At 38.7% G+C, this 20,000-nt stretch overlaps 1 protein-coding gene across 2 annotated transcripts in view; it reads right to left on the minus strand.

The window, feature by feature from the left end:
- MARVELD2 (MARVEL domain containing 2) overlaps positions 1 to 20,000 on the minus strand; it is a 59,682-nt gene that overhangs the window by 23,016 nt on the left and 16,666 nt on the right. For both annotated transcript variants that reach the window (XM_053701450.1, XM_053701449.1), the window contains exons 3-4: positions 13,354 to 13,392; positions 7,462 to 7,610 (exon numbers count right to left, since the gene is read on the minus strand). In XM_053701450.1, coding sequence (XP_053557425.1) covers positions 7,462 to 7,610; positions 13,354 to 13,392 — 188 coding nt within the window. The remainder of the gene's footprint in view (positions 1 to 7,461; positions 7,611 to 13,353; positions 13,393 to 20,000) is intronic.

A 20,000-nucleotide genomic window follows, 5' to 3' on the forward strand; every position in this document is an offset into this window, starting at 1 on the left:
GCGGGCTAGCACAGTGAAGCTAGACATCTTATCTCCCAGTCTAATCATCTGCATGTTGGCATCACAGATAAAGGTATTGGCCAGTTTAAAAGCTTTGATCCCATCTTGGATCTCCTCTACCGTAGTTTCCTCAGAAATAACATCAGACAAGGCATTGCACCAATAAGATGCTGTTCCCGCAACCATGGCAATACTTGCTGCCTGTTGCCACTGTAATCCTTTAAGTAAGCCTCTAGCTTCTTATCCATTGGATCCTTAAAAGAGCAACTATCCTCAATATGAACGGGAGTTCTCTTAACAAAAGTAAAAAAGGAAATTTATGCTTACCTGATAAATTTATTTCTTTTACGATATGACGAGTCCACAGATTTCATCCTTACTTATGGGATTACGCCTCCTGGTCAGCAGGAGGAAGCAAAGAGCTCCACAGCAGAGCTGTATATATAGCTCCTCCTTTCCCTCCCACTCCAGTCATTTGACCGAATTTAAAAAGAGAAAGGAAAAGCCAAGGAGCAGAGGTGACTGAAGTTTAACAAAAATAAAGACCTGTCTTAGAAATAACAGGGTGGGTCGTGGACTCGTCATATCGTAAAACAAATAAATTTATCAGGTAAGCATAAATTTCCTTTTCTTTTACAAGATATGACGAGTCCACGGATTTCATCCTTACTTATGGGATACAATACTAAAGCTATAGGACACAGATGACAGGGAGGGACAAGACAGGAACCTAAACGGAAGGCACCACTGCTTGAGAACCTTTCTCCCAAAAACAGCCTCAGACGAGGCAAAAGTATCAAATTTGTAAAATTTGCAAAAAGTGTGAAGAGACGACCAAGTTGCAGCCTTGCAAATCTGTTCAACAGAAGCATTGTTTTTAAATGCCCATGAGGAAGCCACAGCCCTAGTAGAATGAGCCGTACTTCCTTCAGGAGGCTGCTGTCCAGCAGTCTCATATGCAAGACGGATGATACTCCTCAGCCAAAGAGAAAGAGAGGTCCTGCCTCAATAGAAGCTTCCCACGGTGGCAGAGAGGACATGTCCACCAGATCGGCATACCAAGTCCTGCGGGGCCACGCAGGAGCGATGAGAATCACCGAAGCCCTCTCCTGTTTGATCTGTGCAATCACCCGGGGAAGGAGAGCAAACGGTGGAAACATATAAGCTAGGTTGAACTACCAAAGCACTGTCAAGGCATCTATCAGTTTGGCATGAGGATCCCTGGATCTGGATCTTGGAAGCTTGGCAGTCTGACGAGATGCCATCAGATCCAATACTGGTCTGCTCCACCTGAGAATCAGAGTGGCAAAACCTCCGGATGAAGTTCCCATTCCCCCGGAAAAAACGCCTGTCTGCTCAAAAAATCAGCCTCCCAGTTGTCCACTCCTGGGATGTAGATTGCTGACAGATAACAAGAGTGAGCCTCCGCTCACTGAATTACCTTGGATACTTCTGTCATCGCTAAGGAACTCGTTGTTTCTCCCTGATTGATGTAAGCCACAGTCGTGATGTTGTCCGACTGAAATCGGATGAATTTGGCCGAAGCCAACTGAGGCCAAGTCTGAAGCGCATTGAATATTGCTCTCAATTCCAGAATATTCATTGGAAGTAAACACTCCAACCGAGTCCACACACCCTGAGCCTTCAGGGAATTCCAGACTGCACCCCATCCTAGTAGTCTGGCGTCCGCTGACGCCATCAACCATGAGGGTCTGCGGAAGCACGTCCTTTGGGACAGATGATCCTGCGACAACCACCAAAGAAGAGAGTCCCTTGTCTCCCGATCCAGATCTATCTGAGAAGACAAAGTTGCATAATCTCCATTCCACTGTTTGAACATGCTCAGTTGTAGATGACTGAGATGAAAACGAGCAAATGGAATGATGTCCATTGCCGCCTCCAATTACCTCCATGCACTGAGCCACTGATGGCCGAGGATTGGACTGAAGGGATCGGCATGTATTCAGAATCTTTAACTTTCTGACTTCCGTCAAGAAGATTTTCATGGATATAGAATCTATTAGAGTTCCCAGGAAAGGAACCCTTGTCTGTAGAATTAGTGAACTCTTTTCTAGATTCACCTTCCTCCCGTGAGTCCTTAGAAAGGAAAGAACAATGTCGGTATGAGACTTTGTCAGCTGATAAGACGACGCCTGGATCAGAATATCGTCCAGATAAGGCGCCACTGCAATGCCCCGCGGCCTGAGAAGCACCAGCAGAGACCCCAGAACCTTTGTGAAGATCCTGGGTGCTGTGGCCAGCCTGAAAGGAAGGGCCACAAACTGAAAATGTTTGTCCAGAAAGGCAAACCTCAGGAACTGGTGATCTCTGTGGATAGGAATATGAAGATATGCATCCTTTAAGTCCACGGTAGTCATATATTGACCCTCCTGGATCAATGGAAGAATTGTCCGAATGGTCTCCATCTTGAAGGATGGAACTCTGAGAAACTTAGACTCTTGAGATCTAAAATGGGTCGGAAAGTTCCCTCCTTTTTTGGGAACCACAAAAATGTTTGAGAAACTGCCCCTGTTCTTGTATTGGAACGGGACAAATTACTCCCATAGTGGAGAGGTCTTTTACACAACGTGAGAACGCCTCTCTTTTTATCTGGTCTACAGACAATTGTGAAAGAAGAAACCTTCCCCTTGGAAAGGAATTTTTGAACTCCAACTGATACCCTTGAGACACGATTTCTAGTGTCCAGGAATCCTGAACATCTCTTATCCAAGCCTGGACAAAGAGAGAAAGTCTGCCCCCTACTAGATCCGGTCCTGGATCGGGGGCCGCCCCTTCATGCTGTCTTGGGAGCAGCAGTGGGCTTCTTGGGTTGATTACCCTAGTTCCAAGCCTGGTTGGGCCTCCAGGAGGCCTTGGCTGGAATCTATAGAAGAAATTAGAGACCCTTAGTAAACAGACCCCCTAACAGCAATTGTCAAAGGGCAAACATAAATTTAAACATAGGAACGATTTTCCTTGAATTTGGAAAATGAACTCTATGCTTCAGTGCGTTTGTTCAATTACAAAAGATAATAACAACCAGCAAACAGCCGAAATTAATTTAACGTAATGCCCTCAGAACAGGAAGGTAATGTCTCTTCAATTCTGAAAGAAACTGATCCTTGTGAAAGTTTGTACTATCCTAAACCAAGGATGATTGAAAACAAACCAAAAAGCAGCCACACTTTGTATAACAAAAAAAAAACCTTTTTTTTTTGGAAAAAAAAAGGAACATCTTATCTCTGTGTAGAGACAAACCAGTAACAACATAGATATTGCTACAACAAGACCTTGTTATGTATATGAAAAACCAAGGTTTTGCAAGGAACCGCAGAGCCCTGCCTATGGCTCCTAAATTAAATTGGGCGACCCATGTAAAACATTGTGGCATGGATAGTGTAATAAAATCTACACATACTAACATGTTACTGTCCTGCATTTTCTCTGTCCAAAGACACTAAAGAGAAAAGGACAAATACACAGTTGAAATACATCTTACTATGTCTTTAAAACATAAAAGGAAAAATATTTTAGTGCAAACAACTATCCCTCCAAATCACTAGGGATGGATTAGCAAAACAACAGTTGAAAAGGCAGTAATAAACTGACACCAAGAAAACGGTACTGTGTCTTTAAATGTTAAAGTAACACCTTAATATTTGAGTGTTAAAAACATTCCAGGTCACCCCAAGTGAAGCAGAAAGACCTTTACAAAAAAGGTGCCTGTGGTTCATAAAGTTATACTGGAAAAGGGTGACCAATGTCACCAGACTCATAACAGTATGTAAAGAAATCCTGCAACAGCATGTTTTCAACAAGAATTAGAGGCAAGACTTAAAAATACATATTTCCTTTTCAGTATAGGTAATGATCTAAGGCATAAAAGCTGACATGCCAAGAGTCAAAATACCGCTTACAGGAACTAATATTGAAGCTAGTTCTGTATTACTCATAACACATGGGGAACAACCCCACCTGTTCCTTTCATACAAGGGGCAAGATGTATGTACTGTTACAAGATGTATGTGCTGTTTCATGTAAACGAAAATACAGATCATTTTGAGCTGCACCTCCAATTTTAACTATACTTGGAATTTGTGCTACTTTTGATGCCCCGCTGCCCATCGTGACAGAGAAGCCATCATCACACCCCAAAAGCTCTCTACAAAACTCTCTAGACGGCGCAAGAGTAACCTCCCAGCTGTATGTTGTTTTTAGAAACACAGCCTAGAAGGCACCATGCGACCTGTCAGAGAATAAGCCAAATAGCGCATACACAATGGCCCTAGCAAAGCTCCGCCCATCGTGGGTGTATGCAAATAATTAGTGCGATGGAAGAATACACCGAGCATCTCTTAGGAAATAAATGGCGCGCACATAATGGCGCTTAACGAAGCTCCACCCACCGTGGGCGTATCGAGCTCAATCTGTGTGAGGCAAATTTTGCAAAAAACAAAATGGATCCTCCGGTAGTCCCATGCAGCAGCAAAGTAATAAATACTAAAAAAGGAAGGCACCAATTCCCTGTCCGTGTGCCGCATCAGTAAACTCTGCAATACCCCCCGTGTAATGGCACGCATACATGAGCAGGGACAGTGTTAAAAATGCATAATAAATCTCCTAGTCAGTTCCCATTGTTATCCCTTGAATAAAAACCATTGGAAAATGATGCTTAGATAGGAGCACCATGTCTGTCAGACTCTCTAGTAAGCGGATGACACAGGGATAAGTAACATGTCACATACCCGTACAGTAATCCTATACCACCGGCTGTCAAAATATTAATAAGCCGTTTCTGAGGTACAGAACTGCCATTTAAAAAACTTACCCCCATTCCCAGGGATAGTCCACAAAAAGAGTGCTAAGCCATTTCTGTATGTCTCTTCTCCAGAAAATAAAGATTACCACTTACCTTAGACTTTGTCTGCCCGGCAGCAAGGCATCTCACCCGGCTTGTGAAGTTCTTTCCTCCTCTTCACATTGGCCTGTGGCAATAAAAAGCACTGAGCATTAACTCCCTCAGACCTTTACAATCAGGGCAGCATACATCTATGGGAGGCGCTGTGAAAATTATGTTCCACAAGTTCCCATTGCTTTGAAGCCATCAAATGCTTCTCTTTTTGCTCTGAAGAGAGTGATTTGGTCTAGGCTATACCCCAGAACAAAGTAGCACACTGTGGCACTACTTTAAAAATTAAAAAAAAAAAACACTTGATTGAAGAATCTATAACTAACACCTCACTTTGCCTCTTCCTATCACTAACACAGGCAAAGAGAATGACTGGAGAGGGAGGGAAGGGAGGAGCTATATATACAGCTCTGCTGTGGAGCTTTTTGCTTCCTCCTGCTGACCAGGAGGCGTAATCTCATAAGGATGAAATCCGTGGACTCGTCATATCTTGTAAAAGAAATTCTACCTTAGGTACAGTGCGCCATGAGTCACGGATAGAGTTAGCAACAGGAAACATCTTTTTAAAAACAGGGGAAGGGGATAAAGGAACCCCTGGCTTATCCCATTCCTGAGCTATAATTTCAGACATCTTCCTTGGAACAGGAAAAACTTCCTTGGAAGACAGAGAATCAAACTCTATCCAGTTTAGAAGACTTAGAAGGGTTGAAAGAAAACAAAGGTTCAGAGTCGTCTAAAGTAGCTAGAACCTCCTTCAGTAGTAACTGGAGGTGTTCAAGTTTAAATCAAAAATTTACTTCTTCAGATTCTGAAGATTTTTCTGCTAAAGTGTCAGAGTCTGAGATTTCACCTTCAGAAGCTACTGAAGAATTTTCCTCATCAGACAAATGATAAAGATTTACTAACAATGACTTAGAGAGAGGTCAGAAACCTTACTAGCAGGCAAATGTTTAGATTTCCTCTTATGCTTACCCGAACAAGTGAAAGCAGATAAAGCCGCTGATACTGCTGAAGTAATCTGAGCTGCAAAATCCCCAGGTAAATAAACATCCTCAGGTGGTTGAGATACAGATGGCACAGTATGAGAAACAATTAAGGCTTGGGATGTTTGAGGAGAAAGCTGAGGCATGTCACGCACAGCAATATCCTGAGAGACACTTGGCTCAGAAGGGAGAATTTTTTCTTTAAATTTTAACGTTTTAGCTAAACATGAGGAACAAAACTGCATTGGTAGAGCAATCTGATTCTCTAAGCATAGCAAACATTTATCCAGAGAGATAGGCTCAAAAAGAAAGGTCCCAATAATAATAGCAATAACGATGAACCAAAATAAAAAATAATTTTATTTTATCTTATAATTTTAAAATATAATGTTTAACAAAGCTGAAATCAACTTCAGACAAGTTGTCTGAAGTTCCTACCGGACCACAGCGAAAACTCCACTAGTAAGCAGAAGAAGCTGTGAACTGTCAGGTAAACGATACTCAACTGAAGTCACTCCGATCGGTGAAATAAATAAGCCGACACCTCTCCTCAGGCAACTTCAATCTGACACTCTGAGCTCACGAAGGTCCGCTCTGTAAAACCAGAAGTGCGGATATCACGTGAGCGGCTGGAAAAAGTAACTGTGCCACACATAAGAGCGCGAAAAAAAAACAACGGCTGCCTAAGTTTTAAAAGTCGTCTGCTCTCTGCAGTATAAAACTGATATAAATCCAGCACCAATATAATTTGTCTCCCACGTATGTTCCAAGTTATAAGGGAACAGTAAATTAAGCCTCTCTTCTGTCCTCATACCATAAAGTGCCATCTATAGGATCTATGACTCTCTATGCATAGCATCCCCAATAAAAGCTGCCCCAACACTGTACCCCATAAGACAATAGGGTAACTATGTCCCTTAATGAGATCCACTAGAAAGTTAACCTCTGAAGTGCTGTCCTTCCTAACCTATTAAGGAAGAGTCACTTACCTGTGGATCCTGCTGCAGGGCTGAAAGCAGCTACATAGGTGGGACAGGCACTGCGCTCCCTGTCATGGACCTGTAGTAAAAGAAAGAGCAGTGTAACAAACCCTGGCTTTCTACAAAGGGCTAGCAAACTTGTTAGAAGTAAAGTAAGGACTACCTCACCGCCTTCTAACTGCTAAAAGCCACCACTAATCTGACTCAAGAGATTGACATGGACACAGCTAGACCCCAATCCTTGCTTGCAGGGAAAAATACCCATAAAAGGATAAAATATCTTCAGACACCAACTTTACACAACCTCAATTGACAGCAGAAAGAGAATGACTGGGGATTACCTCTTTTAAATAAGGGGTCTTATTACTCTGTGTGTTCTTCAAAATGCTACAACCCATTGCAATGCTATTATATACATATGAGCTCTCACTTTAAAACATATGCCCCCCAAAAAGCTTCAGATTAAATGCAAGTCTATACAGCTCTTTTTGAAAAACAAAATACTAGAAACACAAACAGAGGATTAAAAGGTATTCTCCTACTTGGTCCTGGCAGTCTACAGTTTAAGGATAACATGCATTATACTCACGCCACATAGTCGGGCATCACGATGGGTTTTGGAATATGACCAGCAGGAATGTAGCCACTGAGCAGCTCAGGTTGCATTTCAACCATTTTAATGTCTCTTCGATGGGCAGCAACCTCATGTATTTGGTCATTGCCTAAGGCCACATCACGCTGAATTAAAGAAAGAGCTATGATTAGACAACTCCTTTCCAGAGACTGTATGGAGCAAACAAACATTTATCTTTTAGGCCTAACAAACAGAAGTGTAACTGCATTATCAATCAACTTCTGTTTTAATAAGATATTTTAAAAAATATAATATTTTCTAAATGTATGTTCACATGGTCCTAATCAAGTGGTTTTTCACCAGGGTGCCGTGGTGATGTTTATAATTTAACAATTCATGTAAAAACAAGCTGGTGTGCCTTTGAAACTTTGTCTTAATTGAAGTGTGCCTTGGTCAAAAAATGTTGGAAACCACAGTTCTAATCTTCTAATTACTATAAAACCGCTTAATGTCAAATTGTTGTATAATGCTATCTTTATTATATTTGTCACCTTGTATGGTATGCTTTCATACTGTGTCTGACCACAATCCTGTATGGATGCATTGGTAACAATGCATACAGACTTTTATGGTTCTTACTTTTAATGTAATGGAGGATTTTAATCTCAGAGTTTTATCTCCTCCATAACTTGAATATTGCTTTTAGCCTGGTGATAAGTTTCAATAAGCAGCAAAGCAAACCTATCTTCAGCTGATGCGAGTTAATAAATTCGAAACAGCTGTCCAGAAGTGGTTTTTGTTTTTATGCACTTATAAGGGGATTCTGTGGTCAGATACAGTATAAAACGCAAAAACTTTTGTATATCTTACCCACAGTTCTCTGGTGCATTGGTAACAATAGGAAGGCAAGTGGGGATACTTGCCTAGATGTGCTAAATGGATATGATATATAATATAATGTATAAAAAAAAATTCAACTACTAAACTATTTTTATTTATGTATTATTGTATTTTTAAATCCTTGTCCAGCTCAATAAACTGCAGACATACTATTACTTGCTATATTTCTCACCTTATGATAATGGCGATTAAACTAAAATATGTCAAAAAGCCAAAATACTGCCTGTTCACAAAGTAATTCTAAAAAGAGATACAAATAAACTTTGTATAATATCTATAAAAGCATGCAGCTATCTACTATAACTCAAACATGCAATTCATTATTAGTTATGAAATAACTTAAATCAATAAAGAAACCATGTACTAAACTCTGTAAAGAGTACAGCATGAGAACACAGGCTCACAGGAGAAAGCCCTAAAAAAATATTTGTTTCTTTTAAATAAATAAAATGCATGTTCCTATTGCGTATACAGGTAGTCCTCAGTTTACGCCGGGGTTAGGTTCCAGAAGGAATGGTTGTAAATCGAAACTGTTCTAAATTGAAACCCAGTTTATAATGTAAGTCAATGGGAAGTGAGGGAGTTAGGTTCCAGGCCCCTCTCAAAATTGTCATAAGTAACAACTAATACATTATTTTTAAAGCTTTGAAATGAAGACTTTGCTGCAACACAAGCGAACAGCTCCACCTACTGGCTATTTTAATAAATGCACTGCTTCTCAATGCTTTTCAATAGCAGTCACATGACTGGAAAAAAAGGTTGTTATTCTGAAACGGGGTAAATTGAACCGTTGTAAAACGAGGGTCACCTGTATACCAGTTTTCTTGTCAGGCTTTTTTGCAGGGACGTGTCCTCTCCACAAACAGAATTGTTATCAACAAAGACTATTAGTTGGGCACAACTGACACTGTTATTTATTTTAGTGTAAAAGGACATTAAAAGTGTTTTCTATGTATCTAATCCTTTTGTGTACAACGTCCTATTGTGTTGTGTGGTTTCCCCTTTTAATCACATCCATTAATTTTGTGATCTACAGTTCAGCCCAGAGAGATCTACTGGTAGATAGTGATCTAGCATTATTTTATTACAACAGAGGCCACTGTTACCCCACAGAACACATACTGTACATCCTCTGCACAAAACAGTAACACTCCCTTTTCAGTCCACTTCCAATTTTAATCAACTCTTTCTTATAAATAGTGATTTTAAAGGGACAGGACACTGTAAAATAGTTTTTCCCTTAATGTATTTTCAATAACCAGCTGCAGAGTATACAATATTTGAGTAATTGCATTTTCAGGTGTATTTGTGTATATAAAGTAGCTGGTTTTTGTGCTTTTAAAGCAAAACCTATTGAAATGGGTTGAGCTTGCAGATAATAGCAGATGTCATTATGGTATCACTTTGTGTACACATACTTGCTTCCTTATCTTATATTTGTCTGGAAAACCAAAGCTTAATTTCTTAGAGAGGACAATGGAAAATAAACGCAAGACCAGAAACTTCCAGTATAGGTGGAGATACAATAGGCTAAATCAGCTATTTCAAATACCGAAATAAGGGTAAAGAAACTACTTGTAAACCATTTCATACACTAGCAGGTAAAATGGATAACTGGGAACAATTTAAAGAGGAGAACATTTTGGTTAAACAGTCCATTTAAATACTTTCCAATTGCATCAGTACAAGACTGATATTGATGTACAACTTGAAGCACTCACTTTCCAAATGACTTGCAATAGAACAGATTTAAGTTAAAATATAACTTTTATTAAAGCAATTAAAAATGGAAAAATATTTTAAAAGCCCAATAAACTATGCTGGATAGTAAAATATTTGCTCAGGTAAGTGAAACAAACTTATGATGGGAGAGGGTACTATCCCTTTAAATGGCCTAGGATGTAAATATGAATCCATGGTCATCGAGTATAAAGGTAGCTTAAAAAGTTAATGAAAATAATAGCCGTTAAGTGCTATTAGTGACTAGTAAAGTTATTATATAATTGCAGCTCTGTAAAATCTAAAAATAATAATGATGTTTGTTCAGAAAAGGGCAAAATCAAATATATCTCAACAATGCAAAATGTTTCTATCATCTGTACTGCAACACTAAACGACTTACAAATTAGCTTGAATACTAAATTCCCATCTTTAGTCAGTTAAATTTGGATCTTAATGTATCAGCAATATAAAGTGTTAAGGCTATATAAAGTTGTTATACGGCACCTAAAAGGTATTACTATTATGTAAACATATTATGGTATAAATAAGTGATATATTTTAAGCCTTAAAAAAATACTAGTTATCCACCATTTACTTGCTTAGTAAAAAAAAAAAAAAAAAACTTTGGACAGCCCATTTTACTCCCCACGCTCCCCTTATTTTTTTCTACTGTCCCTTTAAATAATTGTGCAGTAAATCCAATATAAAGGTTATATTATTTTGCCATTATATAAACAATAACAGTTGAGTATTACTTAATTACACTATCTCTTTAAGAAATGAGCTACAATCACAGATACGATAAAACACGTTTAGTGATGAAAAAAATGAGGAGAAACTACTAACAATTAACACTCTAAAGACAAATAGAGAAAAAACCTCCGCCTGACCGCGATTACCCAGAAGTTCACAAAACAGATGATGCAAATAAATAATAGGTAGTTTGAGGAAGTTCTGTTAGGGAATTTCATACCTGGATCAAATGGAGTTAACAATAAATCAGCAGCACTCACACATAATAGAGGTTAGTCAATAATCCCTTAACTAAAAGTATCCACCTGCGCATTTAACTCAACAGGCAATGCAATTAGTAGGTTAGGAATTCTAAAGTGCAGTTACTCAACTCAAAATGAACCACTTATAAGAAGCCTCTTTCACCCTCCTCCTGTCTAGCTATTTACACTGTATAAGCGCAAAAGGGGGAGGCTGGAATAACAGCATATAAATGTCTGCGTTCTGGTTCCTCCTCTACACTAATGATAATAATGTAAAAGTTACAGAAGTAATAACATTAGTAGCATAAATACGTAAAATACATCATTTAAAGGGGCATAGAACTTTATTTTAGAGATACATTGTATATCAGCAGTTAAAACACTACTTTGCAAAAGGGCTGCATAATAGTATTTGAAGCCTTATTTTCTCACCTGAGGTCATTTGAGAAGTGGAATAAATGAGCTACTACAGTAATCAAACTATATGTAGAACATAGGGTTAGGCTTGTGAAGTCATGGGTCTGTACTTCCAGATTTGGAAAACCTGTACTTTTTAGAGTTAAAGGGACAGTGATCTAGTCCAAAATAAACTTTCATAATTCAGATAGGACAGTTAATTTTAACCCTTTCGAGTCTGGGCTAAAGTGCCTACATAGGAACAACTGTTCCAATGTAAACAAATTGAAACCACGTGATCGTGCACACGATCGCAAGATTTCAATTATTGGATCGTGTCTGGGGGGGTCCCTACAACCCTAGGAACGCCCCCAAGACGGCGATCAAGTCCTGACAGCACAGAAGGCTTCAGGACAGCCGTTAGCTATGACGTTCTATTCCGTCATAACAGCTTTAAAGCCCAGTCTAATTATGACGGAATAGAACGGCTTTAAAAGGTTAAACAACTTCATTTATTTTTTATCAACAATGTTGCTTTGTTCTCTTGGTATTCTTAGATAAAAGTTAAATCTAGGAGGTTCATATGCTAAACCTTGAAGACGGCCTCTTATCTGAATGCATTTTGACAGTTTTTCACCACTAGAGGGTGTTAGTTGTATTTTGACAGTTTTTCACCACTAGAGGGTGTTAGTTCATGTGTCCCATATAGATACCCCTATCACGCATGTGGAGTTACCTAGGAGCCAGCATCGATTGTCTAAAATGAAAGTCTGTCAAAAGAAGTGAAATAAGGGGGCAGTTTGTAGAGGCTTAGATAGATAATCACATAGATAAAAAGTGTATTAATATAACCGTGTTGGTTATACAAAACTGGGGAATAGTAAATAAAGGGATTATCTATCTTTTTAAACAATAACAATTATGGTGTAGACTGTCCCTTTAAATTGACAGGGTACTGTAAAAGATTCTTCTCCTACATAAATTCTGAATAATCCATTTTACCTGATGGAGTGTATTAAACTGTTTATAAATATATCCTTTATCTTTATTTTGTTATTTGGAGTAGCTGCAGCTGAAATGTAATTACTGCAATATTGGCTAAAGCCATGTAAAAAAAGAGACAGCAGATGAACTTAGTCTGTCAGTGGGGGGATGGGGGATGAGTGGAAGAAAGAGAGCCCAGCCCATTTGAAAGGATGTCCCTGCATCTGCTTTGAATACAAAGAACATTTATTGTATGGAAATATTATAGCAAAGTTGGTTTTATGATACATAATTAAACATTTTACTTTACAAGGATTTCACAACCCTTTATATGAATTCATATATAGGCTGGGTGTCTAACAAAATATTTTCAGTTGAATATATTTTACATTTACAAGCAGAGGTGCTGAACAAGAATGTACAACATAATGACAACTGACAATAAACCTAAAGCGATGTGGGAAGGCAACATTTACATGAAGGTAGAAAAAAAGTCACATTTATATGTTTGAAGAAATACTGGCTTCTCCTAATTATCACCAGAAATACTCCCATACACCTGTATGATTCCTCTGTCAGAATGATCTGTGCTGTAATAGAATAATGTACCCAGCACAATAATACATTAGTCATCTATATGTACATTTGTATATTTGGAAATGGGTGTCAGTCACTTGCATTGCAAATAGTGGTGTTTGTGGTGATTTTTTTGATTTTTTTAAAAATATTAATAGTGTATACACTAGATACACTACACAATATGTTATCTTAAAGTATTGTACTTATTGTTTCCCCCTTAATCTTCTTTTTTTAGGTTTACTTTGTTATGAAATGATTACACTATATGTGGTAGTAACAGAAATTGTGAAAGCGGTATCACCTACAATGTTATGTGAATGAAGTTACTTACCATGAGTTTGGGCGGTGGGATTTGGGAAGATGACCTCATCTGTGAAACAGAAAAATAGAATTGTCAAACCGTTTGACTTATTCTTTTTGTTAAATGTATGAGTAGTGCAAGACTTTTTGTTGAACAATTAAAAATATAAATAAATATATATCAGAGAAACACCAATATAATAGACTCATTTTAAGCTTGGGACTGATACAAATTGAAGAATATCCCTGGTGATTTAAGTACAATATGATAAAAAGCTTGATGCATTAAATGACTAATATTGTAAATTAATTCTCTCCCCTAATTGTATTGCTACTATCAACCAATCACTGTGTACAATATAGGGGGGTTAGGCTTGTAAAGTCATAAGTCAGCACTTATACTCGTAGGATTTGGATAACTCACAATTTTCACAGTTAAAGGGACATTGTACTATAAAATGTTCTCCCCTTTATGTTCCCAATTATTAGTTTTACATGCTAGGGTGTATTAAATTATTTACAAATAACTAATTTACCTTTATTTTGTCATTTGAAATAGCTACTTTGGGCTGTTGAAACTACCAACTCTACTGAAAATTATAATACTGCAGTGTTGGCTATAGTGAGTCAATATAAGCAAGAGGCAGCAGCAGAAATCCAACCCTCAGTGGGTAGTGGGAGAGAGAGATAGCCCAGTCTATTTGAAAGTGTGTTTCTTCAGCAGCCTTGTTTACAATGAACTTCTATCAGCTTTTTGTCTGAGTACATTGTCCCTTTATAAAGAAAATTGATGAAATAAAGAGACAGTATAGTATATTTGTTTTATGATGCATAAAAAAAACCACACACTTTGGATTGTAATAAAAATATTGAATGTCCCTTCAAGCCCTGTGTGACTTGTTTAATACAACTTGTAGTTATACAAGTCTAAACAGAATGATCACACAAAGAACACACATTACTGTGTGAGCAAGAACAGACTGGTAGAGAACATCCAGAGAAAAAAATTTAGGTTGTGAACTAAGAATTATCTGACATAAGTGGGAGCTCTGGATAACATTTGAAATGCTGACAAATGACATTATTCCTGAATTCCTGTGCTTGTGCACACACAACATAACAACTCATGCAATACATGAAAAATATCTTAAGACACAGTCATGCTCGTATCAAACAAAAATTAAACACAGTGATAAACAGCAAGAGAAAGAGGCACAAAGGTCTAATGTTTATTCCAACAAATGGAACTTCATAAGTTCATTAAAAGTACTGGTTTTACTACATCAATTTACTGATTGGATCAGTAGTGTATTTTAACCAAAGGCAGCAGGAAGGGATAACACATTTTGATGGGCAGTTCTATGGCATAATGTTTATCCACTGCTTTTCTCTACCTATTGTTTTATGCTGTGACTGTGTACTCTTTATTTATAATGCATAAATCAAGAGAGTTGGGGAGGTGTAAGGGACAAGATATTGGAATTAGTTTTCTATAATTTAAAGAGAAGAAATGAATGGGTTTTAAAATCTATTTGTAATGAAAAGGCGATAATCAAGGACAAGATAATATATGAGATATAAGAATTCTGTTGATTGTATTATATGCACACAGAGAGAAGCACACTCACAGGAACCAACAACTGGCTCAATAACATTGTTAGCCTGTTCTATGGCGATTTACCACCTGGGTGCAGCTTCTTTAAGCCCAGTAATGTTTTTCACAGAGTAGAACTTTCCTGTAGTATATTAGTCTGATCCCGCCTATCACGGTCAGTCCAGCGCCGAAATACCAGGCAATTCCTCTCTGAACAAGGAAAACAGCAACCCCAGATGATCGTTTTGTCCTTCATTGGGCCTCGTCAGTGAGGTGTAGCCATATTCCTCTAAACACACTGAGCAAGGAGTCCACGCCTAGTTTCCCCCTTTTTTTTTATTTATGCAAATTATGACTCTTAGGGAAGTCTTCCTAAGTGTGATGCGGGAATACAGACGTGGACCCGTTGCCCAGTGTGCCTAGAGGTATATGGCTGCAACTCACTGACAAGGCCCACACTAGGCCGAAAAGTATGTCTGGGGTTTTGCCGTTTCGCTCGTTCAGTGAGGGATTGGCTGGTATTTCGGAGCTGGACTGCACTGTTAAGTCAGGATCAGACTGATATGCTACAGGAAAGTTCCTCTATGTGAAAGGCACATGTTGAGTAAAAAGAGGCTGCTTTTTGGGTGGTAACTAGCCATATAACAAGCTATTATGCTATTGTTCATTCCCAGGTTGAGCGCTTCTCTCTTTTTATTTATGCAAATTATGACTCTTGAGGAAGTCTCCCTAAGTGTGATACGGGAATCCAGACGTGGACCCGTTGCACAATGTGCCTAGAGGGATATAGCTGCACCTCACTGATGAAGCCCACACTAGGCCGAAACGCACGTCTGGGGTTTTGCCGTTTCTCTCATTCAGAGAGGGATTGCCTGGTATTTCGGGGCTGGACTGTACTGTTATGTCAGGATCAGACTGATATGCTTCAGGAAAGTTCTTCTCTGTGAAAGGCACATGTTGAGCAAAAAGAGGCTGCTTCTAGGGTGGTAACTAGCCATAGAACAAGCTATTATGCTACTGTTCGTTCCAAGGTTGAGCTCTTTTCTCTTTTTAGTTATGGTTTTATTATATGGTTAGGAGTTTCTTAATATTAAGAATAAAGAGAATGAAATGTAATAAACTATAACAAAATATAGAGAACAGCAGACAAAAAGTACCCTGAACCCTTGCCTAAATCTAATATTTAATTATATATTGTTTGTTTAATAGCCGTAAATGTTTATTCGGCTCTTAAAGCAATACTAAATTAAAACATTTTTCTTTCATGATTCAGATAGAGCATGCAATTTTAAGCAACTTTCTTATTTACTATTATCAATTTTTCTTTGTTCTCTTGGTATCTTTATTTAAAAAGGCAGGAATGTAAAGCTTAGGTACCGGCCCATCTTTGGTTCAGCACCTGGGTAGTTTGCTGATTGGTGGCTACATTTAGCCACTAATCAGCAAGCGCTATCCAGGGTGCTGAAACAGTAGTGCTAGCTAGCTAGCTGCTAATAGTGCAATGCTGTTCCTTCAGCAACAGATAACAAGAGAATGAAGCAAAACTGATAATAGAAGTAAATTAGAAAGTTGTATATCCGAATCATGAAATAAAATGTTGGGGTTACCTGCCCCTTTAAGTCTCCTAAAATATTTATCTGTGGCCTCTGTATACTAGAAAATTGGCCACCACTGAACTAAATTATGAAAATTATAAACACAAAGGTTAATACATGTATTTGAAAAAGAATAATAGATAATACTTGGCTGATATATAAATATACTGCAATCGTACATTAATGTCATGTAATTAAAGGTGTGCTAGTGAATTTACATAGGGATACATGTGGTTGAATACAGAGAGTTGGAGACACAGAAATGAGTATGACTTCCAGGATTTAATTAGAAACACATTTATGGTCGTGTATTTTAATCACAGACTTACTTATATAATTAAATAACAGAAAGCTGTTTATGATTCTACCACCCTTTCTTTAATTTATGCTCATATTAAACTACTTTGCTCTTGCAATTCCCTCTAGTGAGTGTATGTATGTATGTATATATGTATGTATGTATGTATGTATGTATGTATGTATGTATGAATGTATGTATGTATGTATGTACAAACACCCTCCCACTTGATGAAAGGCCAATCGATGCCCCTTTCAGTACACACCCCCTAGAAACCAGACTCCCATAGGATACAGAACTAAACGTGTCATGGTGAATAACAAACTTAGGTGTAAGTAAAGACAAAAATAAAGAAAAAATTTAAAAATGTAAAATTTAAATCATCATCATGGTCCCTATCCATACCCGCATGGCAGAGAACATCACTGGTCTGTGACATGTAAATGATGCCTTATCAGTGCACAGCTCTCCAACAATTATCCAGCCAGGACATGATGTCACCGTGTCACACCCCCACATAACCACAAACGTACTAAGACACCCTGTAGTCAAACAAAGTGTGGTAATATGTAAATTGAGACATATCCGTCCAAGTTCTCTCACTGAAAGATAATACCAGGCCTAACATGTACACCGCTAAACCGCGATCAACCACATACCCCAAAAAAATGCCTGCAAACACCATAAAAGCCACCCCCATACAAGGGCGGAGAAACCGACACAGACGCCACCTGGACCAATCACCACCACCACAAACGAATCAGATCACGCCCACAACAAACGAGAACACGTTCTCTTAGAAAACAAAGAAGCCGCACACAATGCTCCTACGTCAACAGACAGAATCAGGCGTAATTCAAGCTCCACGACAGTCGTAGCCGTCAACAAAACGTAAACACACTCAGCTAACTATATTCAGCTCCTTGGATCATACTTTATGGGAATCCCAAATACATAAACTCAGACCACGAAACTGAGTCAGATATTAATAAGTGTGAATGAATATCCAATAAGTATGATTATCTGTGAACCCTCTCTCTCTAAAACATGTTAGATGGAAAAACAACGTTATTTATAGAGGGTCAAACATCATAACTCCTCCCTCTTATCTACAAGCCTATGAATCAGCCACAGGGTGCTACTACCAAGAGGGAAGCCAGCATACACTACCTCTATGGGTAGGTTATAAACCACTCTAAACCTTAAAGGTAAGGTAAAGTTGAGCACACTACTTAACGATATCTTTCATAGATTTAAAAACAAGAATAAGTTTCATTCATCAATATACTAATATTTATCCTAATTACTTATTTTTCAACCTTCCAATTACTGTTCCGACACCAATCTTTCGTCTGCCCGACATTTTTTAAACTTTGATTGACAGTTGCGATCGATATTACCGTCAAATTAGCTTTTTCCCCTTCAGGGGTTTAGCCCATCCATTCCTACGTCACTATATTACTGAGCGCATGCGTCTGACTACACTCAACCTAGTTCCACCCGTGCTCGTTCGCGAGTCGCGCATGCTCTGTGCTAACAATACAAACTTTGTATCGGGCAGTGGGGGAAGTGACGCATGCGCAGACGAAATCGACTTCGTGAACGCACATTGACCTGACGTAAGGATGGGGTGAGACCGCTCGCTGACATACATAGAAACACGGAAGTGGCATGGGGGAGGAGTATTCGAATAAAAGGTAGGAAATATAAACATACGATTGCATCTAAATTACATAATAAAACTAAAAATAAACTTAGCGACTACGTTCAGGATAAATATTACACTGATTATATGCTTTCAATACCGCTAAACTTTACCTTGCCTTTAACAAATAATCAGTCCTATATGTCAAGTAAACACCCGCCGCAGTACATTAGCACTGGTTGGCTAAACCCACAATCCTAATAAATAATTAAATATAGAAGGAGACTAATAAATCAAAACGACACACCTACATGACTCAGGGACTGAAGGGGGTGGGAAGGAATAAGCGCCGACAAGAATAACCCATGGAGCCCAAACAAGAAAAACCTTAAAAGAGACAAATAGATAGGACTAGGTGCAACTGATCACACCGGGGAAACAAGTCCGGATCAACTGTTACCGTATGTGACCCTGATCCATAATTCACTGCTGGCTGGAACGAGGACCCTGAGGATAAAGAATACCTAATAAGCATTAAAACCAAAAATGAAAAGCAACATGTAAGAACAGGTCACAAATATATACAAGTGAAGACCCCACTAAGACGGTTAATACACTGTTCACCAATGATCATCAAATTCAGATCGTAACGCTCCCCAATAGATTAAGGACTCTCAAATTAAATGTTCACTCTTATCAGGAATAGGCCCGGGGGGAAGCCCCCCCTAGGTTCTCATGTAAAGCAAAGTATAGGAGATGGAACATGAACCCTCATCAATTCATAGGTAACACTGTACATTTAAGTCTCTAGGACTCAGAGTCCCCAGTTCATAAATCCACCTGGATTCTTTCTGCAACAAGATCTTCGCCCTGTCTCCACCTCTTCTCAGCCGTAGTACATGGTCAATTATCCTGAATCTAAGTTCGTTCACAGAATGTCCTGCCTCTAAGAAGTGGCGAGCAACAGGCTGGTCCAACTTCCCTTTATTAATGGCTGTCCGAATACTGGACCGATAGTTTGCCATTCTTGTGCGGACATCATCTACCGTTTTCCCGGTATAGAATTTACCACACGAACAGTTGAGGACATAGATCACAAAATTAGTCGTGCAAGTCAGGAAAAACTTAATCTCATACTTTTTCTTTCTCTCCGGGTGGTTGAAATAAGTGCCATTCAACATTCCGTTGCAGGTTACACAACTAGGGCAGCGGGAACAACCTTTTTTCTTGGTTTTCAACCAGGTTTGCTGAAGTGAGTCAGAGTTGATATCTGTTTACATTAAAAAAAATCCTTCAAACTGCGACCCCCTTTGTAACCAGTTCTTGGGGCTGGTCACCCATTGAAAGGAAGAGTTGAATCCCCCTCCAAAAGGCTCCACTCCTCTTTGACAGCTTGTGATATGAAGTGGCTCTTGGGGGAAAAAGTAGTCACAAAAGTAAGTTGTTTGTCCATCTTGGGGATAGTTAGATCCTCCGTGGTTGTTGGCTTAGTGGCTAAGTTTCTCATCTCCGTTAGCAATTTCTTCTTATAACCTCTATTGAGAAA

The sequence above is a fragment of the Bombina bombina genome, chromosome 2 (genome assembly GCF_027579735.1).
Source record: "Bombina bombina isolate aBomBom1 chromosome 2, aBomBom1.pri, whole genome shotgun sequence".
NCBI lineage: Eukaryota > Metazoa > Chordata > Amphibia > Anura > Bombinatoridae > Bombina > Bombina bombina.